At 36.4% G+C, this 17,595-nt stretch overlaps 2 protein-coding genes across 2 annotated transcripts; one reads left to right on the forward strand and one right to left on the reverse strand.

The window, feature by feature from the left end:
• Positions 1 to 3,140: 3,140 nt before the first annotated feature.
• LOC128257664 (homeobox protein Hox-A13) lies at positions 3,141 to 7,007 on the reverse strand. Its single transcript, XM_052988763.1, has 3 exons — positions 5,846 to 7,007; positions 4,470 to 4,737; positions 3,141 to 4,094 (listed from the first exon to the last, which is right to left on the reverse strand). The coding sequence occupies exons 1-3, from the start codon at positions 6,817 to 6,819 to the stop codon at positions 3,705 to 3,707; spliced, it is 1,632 nt and encodes a 543-aa protein (XP_052844723.1). The 5' UTR covers positions 6,820 to 7,007; the 3' UTR covers positions 3,141 to 3,704.
• Positions 7,008 to 9,627: 2,620 nt separating this feature from the next.
• Positions 9,628 to 10,228, forward strand: LOC128257175 (uncharacterized). The gene is made up of 2 exons (XM_052988046.1): positions 9,628 to 9,912; positions 9,972 to 10,228. The coding sequence occupies exons 1-2, from the start codon at positions 9,678 to 9,680 to the stop codon at positions 10,226 to 10,228; spliced, it is 492 nt and encodes a 163-aa protein (XP_052844006.1). The 5' UTR covers positions 9,628 to 9,677.
• The last annotated feature ends 7,367 nt before the right edge of the window (positions 10,229 to 17,595 follow it).

The following is a 17,595-nucleotide window of genomic DNA, read 5'->3' on the forward strand; positions in this document are numbered from 1 at the left end:
CGCTTATTCACCCCCCAACCCCGACTGCGATCCCCAGACAAATGCAAATTTGACAATAATAAAATCCAACATATGACAATAATCGCACATATTTGACAATAAAATCGAAAATCGAGGCAAATTCGATTGAATATTAGCGCAAAAACTCACAGAATGCGAGTATAGAAATGAGAGGAATTGAACTGATTGGGGGTGGGCAGTGGTGTGCGTTAAATCAGTAGAGCAAACATCACATATAACAAAATTAAGCATAAAATGTGATCATCTGTGTTGACATGAAGATCAAATTGGGACTCGGGACTAGAACTATGAATGCCATTCAACCCAAGAGGGTTGTCCAGCACTGAGAAAAAATTTGTATTATTATAAATTGTAAAATATATTTAGCAGTATGTTAAGTAATATAACCTTTAATCCAGCTTATACAATTTGAAATAATATATTTAGAGATTTCAAATAAATTGTGCGAGCAGGTATGTCAACCTAAACATGGGACGATAGATGGCGATTATATATACGCAAAAAAAACGCAGCGACATCTAGCGGTATGGTAATTTTAAATTAATTTAAATAGCAAATAACTTTTGAATGAGTGTTGATAGATTTATTCTTAATAAATTACAATTCTCTATCATTTCTTTACAGAATTTAACAATTTGAAAGAAGCTTGCGCAAATTCTTCACCTTTTAAGTAAACTTATTTCAACACCAATTTTATTTTCTCTCAGTGCAGGTGATGACGTTGCCCAACAGGGGATAACCAAATTGTAACACCAGCAACAAAGGCAACAAAGTCAGGCGGGGAAGGGAGAATGAAAATTACCGACGGACTGGGAAGTGAACCCTCAATTCAATCGGCGATTTTATGGGTGTGTGCCCTCCTCAACTCAACGCTTGTGTGTTTATAGAAATTATAACTCAAATTTAATTTGCAACAGATGCGACAATCAGCAGCAGGCATGGCATCCCGAAGGACCAAACAGCATCCAGAGCCATCCGTATCCATACCGAATCCAATTCCAGTTCTACGGTTTGATCTCTGTCACCCTTTTTTTTGGCCTCGCCGGGTTTTCATTGAAATTCTCCTGCTGCAAATTACCCGCTAATAGCTCAATGAATTGAAATTAGGGAGAAATCGTTCCCTTTCCCCTTGGCATTGTGTTCTGGTTCAACACATTTGGCCACTTCAAGGCAAATCAAAATAAAGCGCAGCATCAGCAACCGCAGCCCAGGATGCACAGTGGGTTAAGTTCGGGGTTAAACTGATGAAGGAAAACCGGTATAAACTAATGAGAAATTAAAATGTGTATTCATTACTAAAGAAATTATTTTCAGTGCGGTATTAATTATAGAAGTTGCTTCTTAGCTACAAAATTTTAAATTCCCATTGATTTTTGGTTTTGAATAAAATATTTTAATATTAACTAAACAACAAAGACAACAACAACTTTAATTGTTATGGGAAGTCTTTTAAAAATACAAGAGATTAATTTTCGTCCTCTGGTTTTGTTTAATAAAAATAGTACTTTAACAATAATTGTACTTTAACCGTTTAGCTAGTGATAAATTTTTAATTAGTTGTATTAATAGTCATAAATGAAGCAACCTTCTAAACCACTGTGCCACATATCATCCTTTATACGATTCATTCATTTGTTTAGACAAAAATGCGCTTCGTGTTAGGGGCAACCAAAAGAGCGAAATAAATTTTTATTAGCCCATCAAACAACAAGAAACTGCTGCATAATAACAACAATAACGGCAACAACAGCAACAGATCAAACAGCCAATAATAACAATATAAAGCATACTTCAAGGCAACCAAAAGCAACGATAAAACCCGTAAAGTCCGTCCGTGTGCTCGTCTATGAAATACTTGAGAATTACGTGATAAAGTGGACGGACGAGTTCTCTTCAGAAGAATGGAAATGGGTTTGGGTTTCGGGTATGGGCAATGGGAAATGGAGTTGAAAGTGGTTAGAACAGAACGATTCCAAATGAGTTCACACTTTATGTCATCTCCTGTCAAAGGAGGAAATAATATTGTTCCATCCTCACTAATTTTTATTAGCCCATTTATAGCAATTAATGAAATGAGTGTTCAAGAATTGTGTACTTTGTAATTCTCTGATATATATATATAATTTATGTTCTGATTTAAATTGCTTGAATTTGTTTTTGAAAAACCTTTCTTTCTTCCATTTTTCCCAGATAATCACATTTGGTTGGAACACAGAGTAAAGTACAACAAAAAAAAACCAAATTCCCTAATCAAAGCACCAGATCCCCAAAGCTGATCCAAATTGAACTCAGTTCAAGCAGATATCAAAAACTTGGAATTCTCCCACCTGTTTTTTTTCGTTTAGCTTGATAATACTTTATATGGCTCGGCATTCGGCGGAAATTAAGGCTCGCCATGATTTTTTCAATTTGCCATACACACACACAACAAAAAAAAGCAAACCAAATCGAAATCAACTTCGAAGTGCTTTCGTTGTTCGTTTTAAGTTGGCTACATTTTAATTAGCGAAATAATTTTGAAGTGATACTATAAATTTAGTCATAATTATTGTCTCAGCAATTAACTCTATTATCTGCGCACATTTTGATTTATTTGCAACGATAAGCTTTATCGCAAGGGTCCTCGGATCGTCGAGAAATTGAGTAGAATTTTGATTGGGAAGTATAACAATATGTGGTTAATAGCTCTTTCTTTATGGTTGTTGTGTATTTATAAATTTGAGACCATAGACAGCTCTAAAAGCCAACTAGATTAGATATTCACATAAATATATATTATAAAATGGTACCCTCTGGCTGTTTTTCGTTGGCTAGTGGTAAATAAATATTTTGGAAATCATAATCATTTCTTTACTTTTCTGTTAATTAATTTATGGTTTTACAATTTTTAATTGGTTCGAAATGTTCGAAAATTTAGAACAGGAATTCTCTTGAAATTGAGAATGGCCTGTTGATAAGCTGAAACCTTTTAATCGTTTTTTGTTTTGCAATTCATCTTACCTGTTAGTTTGCTCATTTTTTATTTTTACCTTTATGTGCTGCCCCTATTTTCTCTCTTTTCCTTGATTAAAATTCCCCCTTTCTTGTTACACCTTTTAGCTTATGTTTTCGTAATTTATTTTATACATTTTTGATTTCGAAAATAAAATCCATACAATTAACTAATTTAATCGCAATGCGATGTTTAAAATATTTTTAGTTGTTTTTTACTCAATGGCTTTTGTAGTTTTCGTTATGTTAAATACCACAATTACATAATAATAATTATTTACACAAATTACACAAGCAAATTATAAATAACCAACTATACTAAAAGCATTTAATGTAATTTCTTTACTTAAGCACTATTCATCTAATTTAAATTTATGTTTATTTGTTTTTATATATATTTTCGTGTTCCTATTTAGATTTATGTTTATGTACAAACAGGGGGCTAATGAATTTAATTTATATTTCTTGTTTACATATATCACACAGTGCCCAGTTGTTGTGGCACCAAATAAAAATAATAAATCGAAATCGAGGCAAAAAAAAGCGAAAAAGATTTCAACCGATTGCGCAAATGAAACTGGGGTGCAGAAAACAGGGTGTCTCGTTTTGATGGTGGGACTGGGACGGCGTTTTGATCGCGGCATGACTAGACTGGAGACTCCTCCAGATGCTCCTCCTTAATCCTACTCCTCCTAACTGGCTGCACTTGCACTGGAGGTCTGCTGCTGCTGCTGCTGTTGGTTGGCCTTTGCCCTCTCCTTGGCCTCCTGTTGGGCCTTCTTCGACCGCTTCCACTTCATCCGGCGGTTCTGGAACCAGATCTTCACCTGCGTCTCGGACAACATCAGTCCGCTGGCCACCTCGAATCGCTTGGGCCGGCTTAGGTATTTGTTCTGCTTGAACTGCTTTTCCAATTCCAGCAGCTGCTGGGAAGTGAAGGCGGTACGAGGTCTTCGCGTCTTGCCCAGAATCGCATGATGCGGATAGGCGGCCAGTTCGGGGATCCGATGGTGCAGCATTCCAGCGCGGGCCAGGAACTCGAATTGCAGCTGTGAGGGCATGAAATTGTGACCCATAGGTATCTGGAGAAAAAACAACAATGTGTATGCCAATTATTTTACCAATTCGACAATAAACTGCATTAAAACCTATAATTACTTTAAAATATTTCATTCTAAATGTCAAAAAACGTATTTTTAATTTATATATTTATTGGAAAACATTTCTTTTGTTTTAAAAATAAAAACCAAATTAAACAAAATTTATTTAATAAAGTTGGAATAGCATTTAAATTTCAAATTCCCAAATATCATTGTATATTTATTATTTCTTAAATATTCCGAATAATTTTTAATGTGATTTAATATGTATTTTTCTGCAAGTCAAAGTCATTTGGGAGTTTAGAATTTAAAATGGAACTTAACTTAATTATAAAATGTAGTCATTGTAAAACTTACCGGTATGGGTTTGCCGGAAGGATCCAGAGGTCTGTGGAAAGCAGATCCTCCCTGCGCCAGCAGTTGGTAAGGATGTCCGCCCGCATAGAGGGGGAAATCCTGGGGTCTGATGGGACTGTGCGGAGGAATGGGCTTCTTGAACTCGTCATGGAAGTCGGACATGCGCATGGACAGGTGCTGGGGATGCATGCCACCATGGGGCTGCTGATCCTCGCAGCCTGGACTGATGGGCGGACTGGAGCGGTGCGACGAACTCGGCGATTCAGATCTGGAAAAAAGTATTTATTGAAGAAAATGATTTAATGAGACACCCTTTTAGTGAATTATCTAACATTTCGATGACAATCAAAATTACGCGACACATTTTGAAAACAATTAATACTACCGCCACCATCTTTTTGTCTAATTTGTTTGCTTTACTACACAATTCGCACTTGAAATTAGCCACTCACACACTTATGACGGCAGACACATGGCGTATACGTAATCTCAGTGGCTGATGTCCAAACTGGAATTGACCAATTGAAGGCTTTTGGCTTGCCATGTTTTCGAGTGCCAACAAAGCTGCTTTGGGGCTTCATTGGGGCTTCGCTTTGGCTTTCAGCATGGTTTTCACCGAGTGCCACGGTTTTGTTTGGTAGCCAGCCAGAGGATTACCACAAAATGTTGAGGGCTTTTAACTAAGAGCTGCATTGTTTATAACGAATTGATTTTAAATTCTGGGAATTAGGAGAAACTAATGCAAATGTGTAATGAGTGTTATATATATTCACCCATTTTTCTTAAACGATTAAGGCATTAATTTAACTTTATACTCAGTTAACAATTCTATTTACCTTGTAAGCCAAAACTAAGTTTATATGATAACCAGTTAAAAAATGACTAATTGAATTGCCAAAAGAGGTAGGAAAAACCTAGTAACATTTAGATTTTTGTCTATTTACGATTTTAATTTTGTTAATGTTTTCCAAAAATATTCCCTTCTAATAAAACTTTAGAATGTTTTTAATATAATTTGCCCACAATAATAAATTTATTGTTAAATATTTACAAATGACGGGTGAAGGGTTTTTTTTGCCAGCTGTGTAGTCAAAAAATATGCAAATGAAATGACTATATTGTAGTCTGAAAGAACATTAACCAATTTTAAGAATTCTCAATAAAATAATATCATTTCACTTCAATGTTTGTGTTATACCCAGCTTTATTATAAATAATTTTTTGTTTATTTTTGCCTACGTTACTTTTACTTTATTTTTGCAATAAGTTTAGATAAATTATTCATAACCATACTACTGAAATAGATATAGATTTTACATTTTAATACTAACAAATACTTTTCTTTTTTATATATTCTTGAAAATTTCTGTACATACCTTGACATGCCGTCGGGACTGGGTGAGTCGTACTCCCTGGACTCCCGGATGCGCTGCAGTGCCTCCTGTTCGCTGATGCCGCCGACGGCGGCCGAGGCAGCGGCCTGAGCAGCCGCCGCCGCATTGGAGGCGGTGACGAAGGCGTGGTTCAGTTCCGCCTGATCGCGGGCATAGTGCAGAGCGGCCAGGCGATCATCCACTAGGATGGGCTGCGGCTCACCCGTCTGGTGCTGACTCTTGGCCAACAGAGCGTCGATGCAGAAGGATTTCTTGGGCTGACTTTGGGCGGGCGGCAGGAGCGTGGTGGTGGCCATGGCGGCTCCACTGTGGCTCACCTGATTGCCAGCGGGTTGTGGCGAAACGGGCGGAGGAGCTCCGGCACCAGGTGGTGCAAGTGGTGCCGGTGGCGCAGGTCCATTGCCGGGCATCATTAGTGGCAGACGTGGCAGGGGATAGGCACCCAGATGTGGCACATGGTGTGGTGTGTGCGGAAAGCCCTCCACATATAGCCTTGGATGTGGTGGCGGCGGACCAGCACCCATGGGCAGGGCAGCCACTAGCAGGGGCATCTGGGAGCTTTGATTGCTGCTATCCGTTTGGCTGTTGCTGGATTCCTGGATTGCAGCAACAGCACCACTGGGACTCAAGCCGGGGGCGTAGGCGCTTTGAGGTGATCCTGTGGTGGCCGCCGAGTGGGTGGGACTCGCTGCCGGCGGCGGACTGGGTGTTATCTGGGATCTGGGCGATAGTGTGGAGTGATTGCTGCCCTGATCGTAGTCCTGGGCTGCTGGCGAGGATCTCTGGTGGCTGCTGCTGGTGCTGCTGCTGTGGCTGCGTTGGTGGCTCAGACTGCTGCTGTGGTTGTGGTGCTGAATGTGGCTCAGCAGCAGTTGCGACGGCTGCATCGAGTTGTTGTTGTTACTGGCGGTCAGCGGCGGCGGTGGCAACGGTTGCGACACTTGGGCACTGGACATGCTTCACTTTCGGCACCAAAGTTTTGTTTATCTCTTTGATTTTCGAATTTTTAAATTTCTTAATTTTGTAAAAAACACTTTTCAGAACACGTTTCGAAAACGTCTATTTTCGAATGCGTACGCACGCGAGTTTCAGTTTGGTTTCAACGAAGCGAACTCGACGAACGCTCATTAACGACTGTGCGCTGTTGGCAGCCAAACGTGGTATCATATACGCGATACGGAGGAATACCAGTATAACGCACCACCGGAACAATCTCTCTCCCTCTATCTCTTCTCTCTCTCTCTCTATCTCCCTCTTTCCCTCTCTCCCTCTTTCGCTCTCTGAAAACCCGCTTTCAAGATGGAGTATTCAATAGCAACACTTAGGCAAAACAGAGATAGCCATATATAATGGGGCGTGGCCAAATGGCTTAAAATGTCCATAAGTGGGCGTGGCTTGGCCAAATGAGAGGAGGGCCGGAGAGTTTGGCAGCATGAAATTTCATATAAATTGTTGGAAAAACGAGGCTATAATTGCCATCATTATGGAGTGTTGAGCAACTAACAAGTTCAACGGCAAAAGACGAAAGAATCTTCATAATCAACTCGAGTGTGGGAGTTGGTGTGGGATAGAAAGGTCCTTGATGGCTCCTGCAGGGAGAAAGGTTATAGGAAGTCTGGCAGATGATTAGGCCAGCAATTATGGCACTTGACTTCTGGCTGAAGCTGCAGCTTTAAGTCCCCACACACACGAAATCAATAATCCCGATAACAATAAACGTCTCGTTTCATTGGACTTTTATAACTTGGTTGCCAGTTCGGCGCTACGCTACTGCGGTAATGCCCGTATAATGCATTTTCTTTACGACCCACGCTCAGCCAGATGAGACGAGTTTAATGTTCCCTTGATGGATTACTAAGTGGACATGAATGGCTGCCAAGTGGCTCAGAGTTAAATAGGCAAGGAGTTGTAAATGGATTGAATTCAGGAGCAAAGGACAGTAAATTATAGCGAAATTTATTTATTTATTTATTTTGCTAATGTATATCCTTACCTGGCCTCTTATACCCTATCTTTATAACTTATAAACTAATTGTAGTTTAGGAAAAATTATTTTAAAATATTTTTTTTTTAATTTTCTATTTGAGCCAAATCGCAAATGCGGTGGAAGTGAATTGTAATACCACAAGACCCTGTAAATTGGTTTTATTTGGAGTTATTTGTTCTCTTCATTGATTTCCAAGTTCCAGGAAAATATCAACTTAAATTCCTTGGTTCATAACATTTAACTTTATTTTTGGGTCCTTATTATTTATCTAACAACTGTGACAAGTTTCATTTTCCGATGTTCATATTAAAACCATATTTATATATATTTTTTTGTACTAAAATCATAGATAAAGTAAACTAAAAACATTTTTTGAATTTAATAGATCTTAAATTTTCAAGCCTTTAATATTTTTCCGAATCAAAGTTCAATTAAATGTTGTTTAAACAATTCAAATTGTTTAAACTTTGTATTTAATCAATAGCCTTATTATATTACATCTCCTAGGAGCTCAAATTAAAAAGACCTTTTCTCTTATTTAAAACCGTATGCTGTTGCCAAAGCAAACAGAGACCCAAGCAGCTGGCAAAAAGAAAGTAAAGATTTTTAGAGAACCTAAAAAAAAGAATATATATATCATGCAATGTCCAGACAGGAAAAGAGTTAAGGAACCAAAGGGATGAGGGAAACTGTTCGCTAACAAGAAACGTGCCAAAGTGTATTTTCTTTGACCACGTACAAAAATGAAACCCGTCTCACTCCCGATTTTCCCAAAAACCCAGACTCAAGCCGAAAATGTTTCCCCAAGAACTAACTCAAAATTAGTGCGATGTCTGCAATGACGACTGATTGCTGTTGTTTCTTTGGCCCCTCTCCCCAAACTTTCTATCTTGGCTCTTATTTTATTTTCATTATACGATATTTATCTACTCATCCACGTGCATTTAACTAACATTTATGGGTGGTGCTGGTGGAGCTCAGAACATGACCTGGCAATCGTCCATCCTCCGTTTGTTCTGCCTCTGTATGATTTGTGTTATTCCAGAATAGTTTATTTTATATAACAACACAAACATGGAGTGGATTGAGTCGTAGGTAGATGGGCAAAAAGAGATGGTTTCGGTAGGTTTCGAATGGTATAGTATGAGGAGTATGAGGACTTTGGGTTGGAGGTGTGAGGACTTGGATTGGGTTTCGGTTTTAGCTGGCATTGTATTTGCTGTTAGCATTGTTTGTCTGATTTCGTTTTGATTTTGGGGAAATGGTTACGTAAATATGCAATTAGAGTTCAAATTTGAAACGAGGTATTTTTAAGGGCTTACAATAATTTATGGGCTTATTATGCTACTGAAGTGCTCGTAAAATACAATTTTAAGGCTGAAAACCAAATTGTTATAATATATTATATTATATATTATATATATATATATGTATATATAAAATTAATTATAAAAACAAATAAATTAATATAAATAAATAAAATAATATGCATAATATAAATAAATATATGACAAAATTGTGTTTGGTTATATGTTAAATTTAATTTAAATTGTGATTTAGTAATAATATTCAATTCAATTCAATTTTTGCAAGTCTAAACAGGTTTGATTTAGTATACAATTTTTAAATGTTAAGAAAAGAATAAACAAATTTTTCGCTTGCTGTAAATAATTTGAATCTATTAAGTACAATTTTTAAGAGCTTTAAATGTATTATTTTATTATAAAGACCCAATAAAACACTAATATCCAATTTTAACTCAAGTCTATAACTAGAACCCAGTAGCCATTGCTCTAGATCTATCAAATTTAAAAATCCCTTTTTAAAATGTTCAAAATTATTTGGCTTATAGCCGCACTTAGCAGCACTGCACACAGTTTTTATGACCAAATGATATGTGCGAATTGTTCAAATGTTAACGAGGAATGCAAAATACTGACAACAGGTTGGAGTTGCGAATTCGAAGCTGATGCCAAGAAGTTGGATCCTAATTTAAATTCGACCCAAATACCGTCTTCTCTAAGGGAATGCCTGCTTCCGGGCATGGGTTTTAAAAAAGAGAGTGAGTTTTTCGGCAAGAAATTCAGAAAAAAAGACGTTAACCATTTGACCCATTTTTAGAGGCAATTATTGGTTATTGCTGTTTTTGGTCCCCAGAAATGGGATGTCAAAAACTGAAGAAGTTAGAAATAGAAAATAGACGTTGTCACAAGTGCACTAGGGAAATTTGGTCGTCTGTTATGGAAAATAAGACGTGTCCATGTGGCAGTTGGTTTCTTGGCATAGAAAGCAGCGCATTAAAACCCAAAAGTCGGTCTTTAACAATAAAATTGATGGCACTATGTACTTTTTTTTATAGTCTAAGTATAAACGTGTAATATACAATCTGAAACAATAAATTAATAACTTAAATATTAATTGATAAGACATTTTTAAAATAATTAAATCCTAATTTTTCTTAAAATGAACTAAAGTATCGAAACTCTTAAGTCAAAAGATGGGGGAAACATTATTAGGGGTTTAATTGAAAATCAAATTCAAATCAAAAATAGGGAAATTTTTTAAAGTCAAAAATTACACCCTTAGATTGCCCTTGCACCCCCAAAATGTTTTGATCACTGTTGAATTTTCTAGCATATTAGGCTAATCAGGCATTAAATTTGCCAGCAAATATCAGAAATAGAAATCACCAATAGAAATAAATCGTCACATATGCTGCTGCAATTTAGCTGATGCGGTCAGCATATAAATCCGAAAGAGAGGGGTGACCAGGGAAAGAAAGACAGAGAGGTAATCTCTTTCCTGAACCTACCATTTCTCCCTTTTTGTCGTGTTAATTCACCCGATAAGTGAACAATAATGCCAGAAAATTTCAACAGATTTTCAAAGCCTTAGTTAGCTAAGTAAACAAAACTTGCAAGGCTGGCAAAAAAAAAGGGATGAATGGAGGAGGGTTAAAAGTTGATTGAGTTGACTTTGACACTTGTGTTCCGTCCAAATAAATATATAAAAAAGGGAAATCAAATCGTAAAAGACTTTCCAAAACATTTTAAAGCAATAACCACAAATCCAAACTTGAAACAAACCATCTCCCTTCATCAACCCATCTGTTCATTAATCACAAAACCCCAACCACACCCAACTGAATTGCAATTGATAATTGAGCAAATATTGATGTGCAAATAATTGGCATTAAATTGCGTTATCAATAAATAATTTTTACATTTCAGCAGCAACAAAGATACACAGATACGGATACTTCGTTGAGTTGTATCTACAAAGTGGCTGCCATTCGATTGGCTCATTATGTTGACAGAGTTGTGGGCACAGAGAGTTCACTATATGTGTGCATGCAAATTATTACTGCACTTTGGTATTTATTATTTGCATTTTTTTCCACCCACCTATCGCTCTTGGCTTCCTCTCTTTTCTCTTGTTTTCTGTGCAATGTTTTAAGCAAACCGAGGTGGGTCAGCATTGACTGACCCTAATGATTACTAAATGGTTGCCCCACCTTCTATTTAGGTCAATTAAAATGAGTCTTTCTTTAATGATTTCGAAAGTCTTTTTCTTAAGAAAATTTGCAGTGTTCTTGGTTAGCATATGAAAAAACGAAGTTTAAATAAAAAACACTTTTAGAAACTTATAATTATAAAACACTTAAAATTATAACCCATCAGAACTATTTTCCATAATTGTAACATATATGGTAACTGTAGCTTACAACAAAATACTCCTGTCTCATTGAAAGTATATTTGCTATAAAGATTCATTATTATTACAAACAAGAAAATCTGTCGTTTTAATTGTGCATTATAAATCAACTAAAGTACACAGACGAAAAGAAGAAAGTAATGAAATAAATATTTGATAATATGGCGATAATAAAGTAAATTTCATTATTGACACAAAATTTTAATTGATTTCCAGCATTGACAAAATAACTTTTAAATGTATGTATGTGGACTCAGAAAAAAACCCCGCCCCTCAACTCCGCCCCAAATACCGCTGATAAAGTTTATAATTGAGTTGTGTTTTTTCATTAAGTGCGCGAATTGATTTGCTTTTGTTGTTGGCTCGCCAACGGAGCAAACTTATTAAAAACTGATAAACTCAATTCTGTTTTTTCCTTCCCCATATTTCTTTATTAATTTTAATTGGTATATATAAAACGTATGAATTATAAGAATCATTAATGAGATTATTCTGAGCCAGATAATCCTTAGAGTGGGTTTTTAGGTGGAAATGGATTGCTGAACGATTGCAAATTATTAATTTGATTAGACCATGGGCTAAAACTATTTTGTTTCCGTTCGGAGGTTTAGCTATAGCGCTTTTAATTGGAATAACTGACTTTCGGACGTCATAAATAAATTTGATAGTGCTGCTGAAATTGGAAGAGCTTATGACTAAGATGTGATACGATTTTGTGGGGCAAAATTAGCTATAAACAATTTGTTTTTGGTGACCTGTTAATAATAATAAATACATCGAATGGCAATGATGAAAGCTAGTTAAAAACGTTTTGTTTAATAAATCAACCATGACCTTAAATTAAGGAACCATATAAATTTTAACAATATTTTTCGAACTGTGATGGGTTTAGTTTCAAACGTTAAAATTAATGAATAAATATATCTCATATGTTCAAAAATATTCTAAGCCAAACTGAACAGACATAAAAAGGAAAGTAAAAAATCGATTGAAGCTCAAGTTTATCTGAAGAATCAGGCAATCTTAAAGCAACATGAATGCGCGGAGCGCGATATCTATATCGGTGTTTATATATAGCTTCTGTATCTGCATTGGGCTGCCTCATTAGCCACAGCGCAAACAAATTTCCAAGCCGGGCCAGACCAAAATACCCAAGCCAAAACTGAAACCGAGTTGAGGTGAAGTGAAGTGAAGTGAGTGAGTGGAATGTGTGGTTCTGTTTGCACACAGTTGAGATACATTTAGCTGCCGTTGCGACATCAGAGTTTTTTAACCTCTGCCGGGAGTACTACCTCATATATATTGTATCTGTATCTGTATCTGTATATATGAACATATGCCTTCACTATACGTGAAAGTGCGATGAAGCGCCAGACGATTGGAAGCGAAAGGTAAACGTAAACATGCACTTTCCGATAAGAAGGTCGCACGAAAATCGCATTTTGATTTGTACTCCTTATTTGATCAGATACTCGGCTGAAGATACAGATACACAGATACTCGGATACACAGCCTATTTGCCTGGCAGCTTGTAATTGTTTGCATAAGTGCATTCAATTGCCAGATAATAATGGCTCCTCTGAATTCCGTCCTGCTTATGATATCCTGCTTATGATATCAATTCATTGGTGTTTATAAAATATTTTGTTCGTTTTCGGCCTATTTGCTTTACCTTTTCTTGGTCTTGTTTGCCGTCACATAATTTACTATCTCCGCTTATCATTTCATATTTTATTTGTTCCCTTTCTTCGGTTAATTTCTTTAGGGTTTGAAAGACCCTTCAAACTTCAGGTTTTAATTTCTGCGCTGACGTCTATTATGATGGATTAATTTTCAATTATGAAAGAGAGTAAGAAATAAAAGGAATCGGAATCGGAATCGCTTATCTCAGCTGCCTTCAATTTCGGACTTTCTTATCTGCACGCTCAAAAAGCGCTAATAATCAATTTTCAATTAATTCAAAAAGTCCTTATCAGTCGACGCGGCTCCCCCTTTCGCACCCCTTTGATATTTATAAAGTTGGAAAAATTATAAAAATTTGTTTAAAGCCGCTTAAATGGTCGTCACATCACTCGAAAAGTTAAGAATTTTAAGTTCGGAAGGAGTGTCGTAATCTAATCGCCGACGGGGCAGCGATTTAATTTATATAATCAACTTGTTTTCATAATTAAAAAATATTAAAATTGTCTATTGAACACACAGACACACACACACTCGACCACTGATAGCTACCATTGCCCCATTTGATTGGATTGGCCGCCTCCTTAGCGCTTATCTTGGCCTAATTGAAATTGCATTGAAATTGATTGATTCGGCCATAAACGTTTGACAAAATACCAAAGTTTCTTTCTCTCACATTGTACGTTCGACTCTTTCACCCTTCCCTAATCGTTTTATTTGTTCTGGTTGATTTGTGGTAATCAAAAACACAGTTCCCGGCCAGATGACAGCTCAAGCGGCCAAAGGTTTTCTCCTTGGGGGTTGTAAATCATTAAAACCGAACCGAACCAAACCGAACTCGCCTGCCAATTGTAAATTTATTCAAATACGTCAGAAGGGTTCGGTTAATCTGGAGAAGTGTGTGATTGGAGCAGAAGAATGCAAAACTTGAGACCGTCTGGTGGAAATTTTGGATTGAACTGGAATGCTTGAACGGAAGAGCTAGTTTGAATAGTTGGTAATAGTTGGTAATAAATCAAACGATTTATTTATTTTTTATTTTAAAAGTTTAATTAAATAATAAAATAATACCATTATCTATAAATTAGTTCAATATAAGCATTCTAGTTAAAGTTTCTTTAACATTTCTTAGCAGAAGATTTAGAAATATTTTCCCTTCGATGGAAAAGTAATCATTTCATACACACAAAACCAAATTATTATAGAAAATAAACTGTGGTTTGGTGAATTTTAAACTATACGGTATTGCTAATCCTCGTATGCAGAAATCCCCAATCATTTACCAATCACTCTTACTCATGCCAAAAATGTCACGTAGCTACCATTGCGCTTAGACATTCCCACGTTCTTAATTAGCCGCTTGGCCATAGACAAATGGCAAATAACAATAAAATGAAAACTAAGCAAATATATAGTTTTTCAAAAACATTTAGCAAAGTCAACAAATAGCATTCAAAAAGAGGCGCCTCGGGGACGACGATGCTGCTCGGCTCATATTAATCTCCATTAAATGGGAATTTCAATAAATTTATGATGGCGCCACCTAGCTTTCAGATGTCTGCCCCCCCTCCCTGCACCCCCCCTCACCCACTGTTCGACTACCTTACTTACGCATTGCGTATTTAACATTCGCCAAAAACGAAATAATTCGAAAGCAAACAAAAATGCCAAAAAAAAAAAAGAAAGACTATTGTATACCTTGGATACCTCTCCCCTGGGATTCCCCTCTCCCCTCGCAGTCCCTCAAACATAAACGTCTTCGTCGGCGAGCCGGGTAAACATTTTAAGCTGCCAGCCCGAAAAACGCTAATGGGTAAACATGCGGTTAAAGAGAAGTCGGAGATTTGAACTTTGCGGAGGAGTCTTCAAGGCACGAGTGAAGCAAGTTTATAGCGCGATTTAAGACGCGGTTAGTCTTCCAAAGGTGAGTAGAAATTATATATTATTTTGGGGAGAGTTTAAATCTTAGGGTTAAAGGCTAATAAGTATTCAACAGTTTCTGTACGTATAAATAAAATATAGGTTTTTAAATAAATATCATGTTAAAGATCTTTACTAGAAACGGTTGGTCAAGAGGATTTTGGAGAAAGTTAAAAACCTTTCTACTTAAGTCATGATTAGGGTCAAAGTTATGATAAGGGTAAAAAACTAAGAAGAATTCAACAGTAAATGCTTATGTGAAAAATAATGGTTTTGAAATAAAAATCTTGTTAAAGTGTTAAGGTTAAAAACACAGAAGGTTGCGGTTGATATAAATAGTTGATGTAATTTTTAATTTGTATAAGTTTATATCAAAAAACATTAATACATATATATTTGACATATTTTCCAAAACGCTAAAGCCGAGTATTTATATATTTTAAGGTTTTTATTTTCTTAGTACTAAAACTGTTATTTTGACACAATAAATATTTCTTAATTACAAGTTTTAATTGCGTTAGGCGTGAAAAATTGTATTGTAGCATATCTGTAATCAGTAAACTAATCAACTTAATTGATTTACGGAGGAAACATAAAAACGCGATTTGCACGCGTTTCGAGTGCGTTTAAAACAGCGCATAACTTGACCCGCTTGGAGACAAGGAAATTGCTACTTGAACCGGGCAAATCTCTCGATTAGCTTTTAATAAACTAAATTACGGGATTAATCTACAGCTGCCAGAGCCCAGAGGCAGTGGTATTTTTGATTTATCAAATTTGGAACCCAGCCCTCGCTGCCTCCTTTTTTATGGGCGGCCTTATCAAGATGTATTAAGCTCTAATCATAGACGTTGATTTACCAGTCCAAAAGCAGACCCTGCTCGCACCGAACCTTATAAATAAGCTATTACCAGGCCCATCGTATATTAGTAATAACAATTGCCATTTATCAACAATTTTGAAATCGAATGTCCCCCCTCTTTCCACAATTTTTTTTGTTTGATTTGTGCACCCCGATAAGTCGGAATCGCGGAGATATAGTATGTGTTAGTTAAGGTGAGGCCCATGACAAATCTCCGAACCACAAAACTTGAGTGGCCAATTGCTTCCGTATCTGAGCGAATTTTCAAATTTTGTCATCGATTCGGGAATTACGAAATTTCTGGTTAACTCTTTGTGATTCAATTATAATGAAACTGATATAACTTTTCGTTTGGTCTCTTATAGACATGTTGTCACCCTTCAAATTGATTGCGGCCTCCCGATGATTATGATTATGATACATTCTAAATTACTAACCCCATTGACGTAGGTTAAGTTCTTCCGGTTTGTACAAGTCATATTATATGGCACCTATAGATAAATTTAGCTAGAAAATATTGTTAAATTGATAGTGAAATCATGAGTTTAATTATGAATTATCAGGTAAAAACAATTTGCTATGAGTGTGCTTAGCAAACTTGTGAAGTCTGACTTCCAACTCAGATTTACAATTTCACTTCCGTAACATACTTTCCTTGTCTTTATTGATTTATCAGCAATATTAATTAAAATTGTGAGTGTTTAAATAAAATAGGAAATATTTTTATTGGGAAATGCATTGGCTTTATTCAATTTACAATAATAACTTTTTTAATTTGCCGAGCTAGGCTAATAACATGTAATAAAAAAGTAAACAAATAAATAAAATACAAATAAATAAAAAACTCAACATAGGTGCAAAATATTTGGACTTTGTAAAATAATAAAAAAAAGCTACTCTTACTAAAATCTGACTCATTAAACTTTAATAGATACTCAACGCAGTAAATATACTTGTTGTAAGGGTAAGCAAAACAAAATGGATTCTAGTGAACCGATATGAAAATGGGGAAACGATCAAGAGGAAGCGGCTTCTTTCGAGTTGTTCAAAGCGTTTTCCCTTCACCTGCAACACCTCCACTCCATCGCCACTCACCTCAGCGCTGCCCAGGTGAACATAACTCACCACTTGATTTATGCAAATAAGCCACGTTTAATTATGACCATTAGCCACTGTTGAGCGGCTACCGTTTTGAGTCAATACAGCGTTCCAGGGGGCGGCCAAAAAGGGGTGGCAAGTAGCTCCGCCCGGGGCTTTTAGTCGGTTTGCATTTCAATTTCGCTTTGTTGTGCCCCAGGTGGAAAAAAGGGGGGATGCTATATGGTGTGGGTATGGTACAGGTCGGTCTGAGACAATGATGCCTGACTTTAATGAGTTTTATATTGACAGAAGCTATTGATCGAGAGGCGGCTGACATCTGTGACTAATATCGAGTGGAATTCGGGGAACAAAAACATTAAACATAAATTCTGTCATAAGAATGATGTAATGACTCCCATATTTGGATGACAGTTTACTTTACAGATGGTTTATACAATTTAAATAATTTTTAATCCGTTTGCACATTTA

The sequence above is a fragment of the Drosophila gunungcola genome (assembly GCF_025200985.1).
Source record: "Drosophila gunungcola strain Sukarami chromosome 3L unlocalized genomic scaffold, Dgunungcola_SK_2 000002F, whole genome shotgun sequence".
Lineage (NCBI taxonomy): Eukaryota > Metazoa > Arthropoda > Insecta > Diptera > Drosophilidae > Drosophila > Drosophila gunungcola.

Excerpts from the sequence above, each read along its gene's own strand:
- LOC128257175 (XM_052988046.1), top strand. The coding sequence starts at position 9,678 with ATGTTCAAAATTATTTGGCTTATAGCCGCACTTAGCAGCACTGCACAC. Across the intron at positions 9,913-9,971 it reads CATGGGTTTTAAAAAAGAGA|AGGCAATTATTGGTTATTGC; the intron begins GTGAGTTTTTCG and ends ACCCATTTTTAG.
- LOC128257664 (XM_052988763.1), bottom strand. The coding sequence starts at position 6,819 with ATGTCCAGTGCCCAAGTGTCGCAACCGTTGCCACCGCCGCCGCTGACC. Across the intron at positions 4,738-5,845 it reads AGTCCCGACGGCATGTCAAG|ATCTGAATCGCCGAGTTCGT; the intron begins GTATGTACAGAA and ends ACTTTTTTCCAG. Across the intron at positions 4,095-4,469 it reads CTTCCGGCAAACCCATACCG|ATACCTATGGGTCACAATTT; the intron begins GTAAGTTTTACA and ends TTTTTTCTCCAG.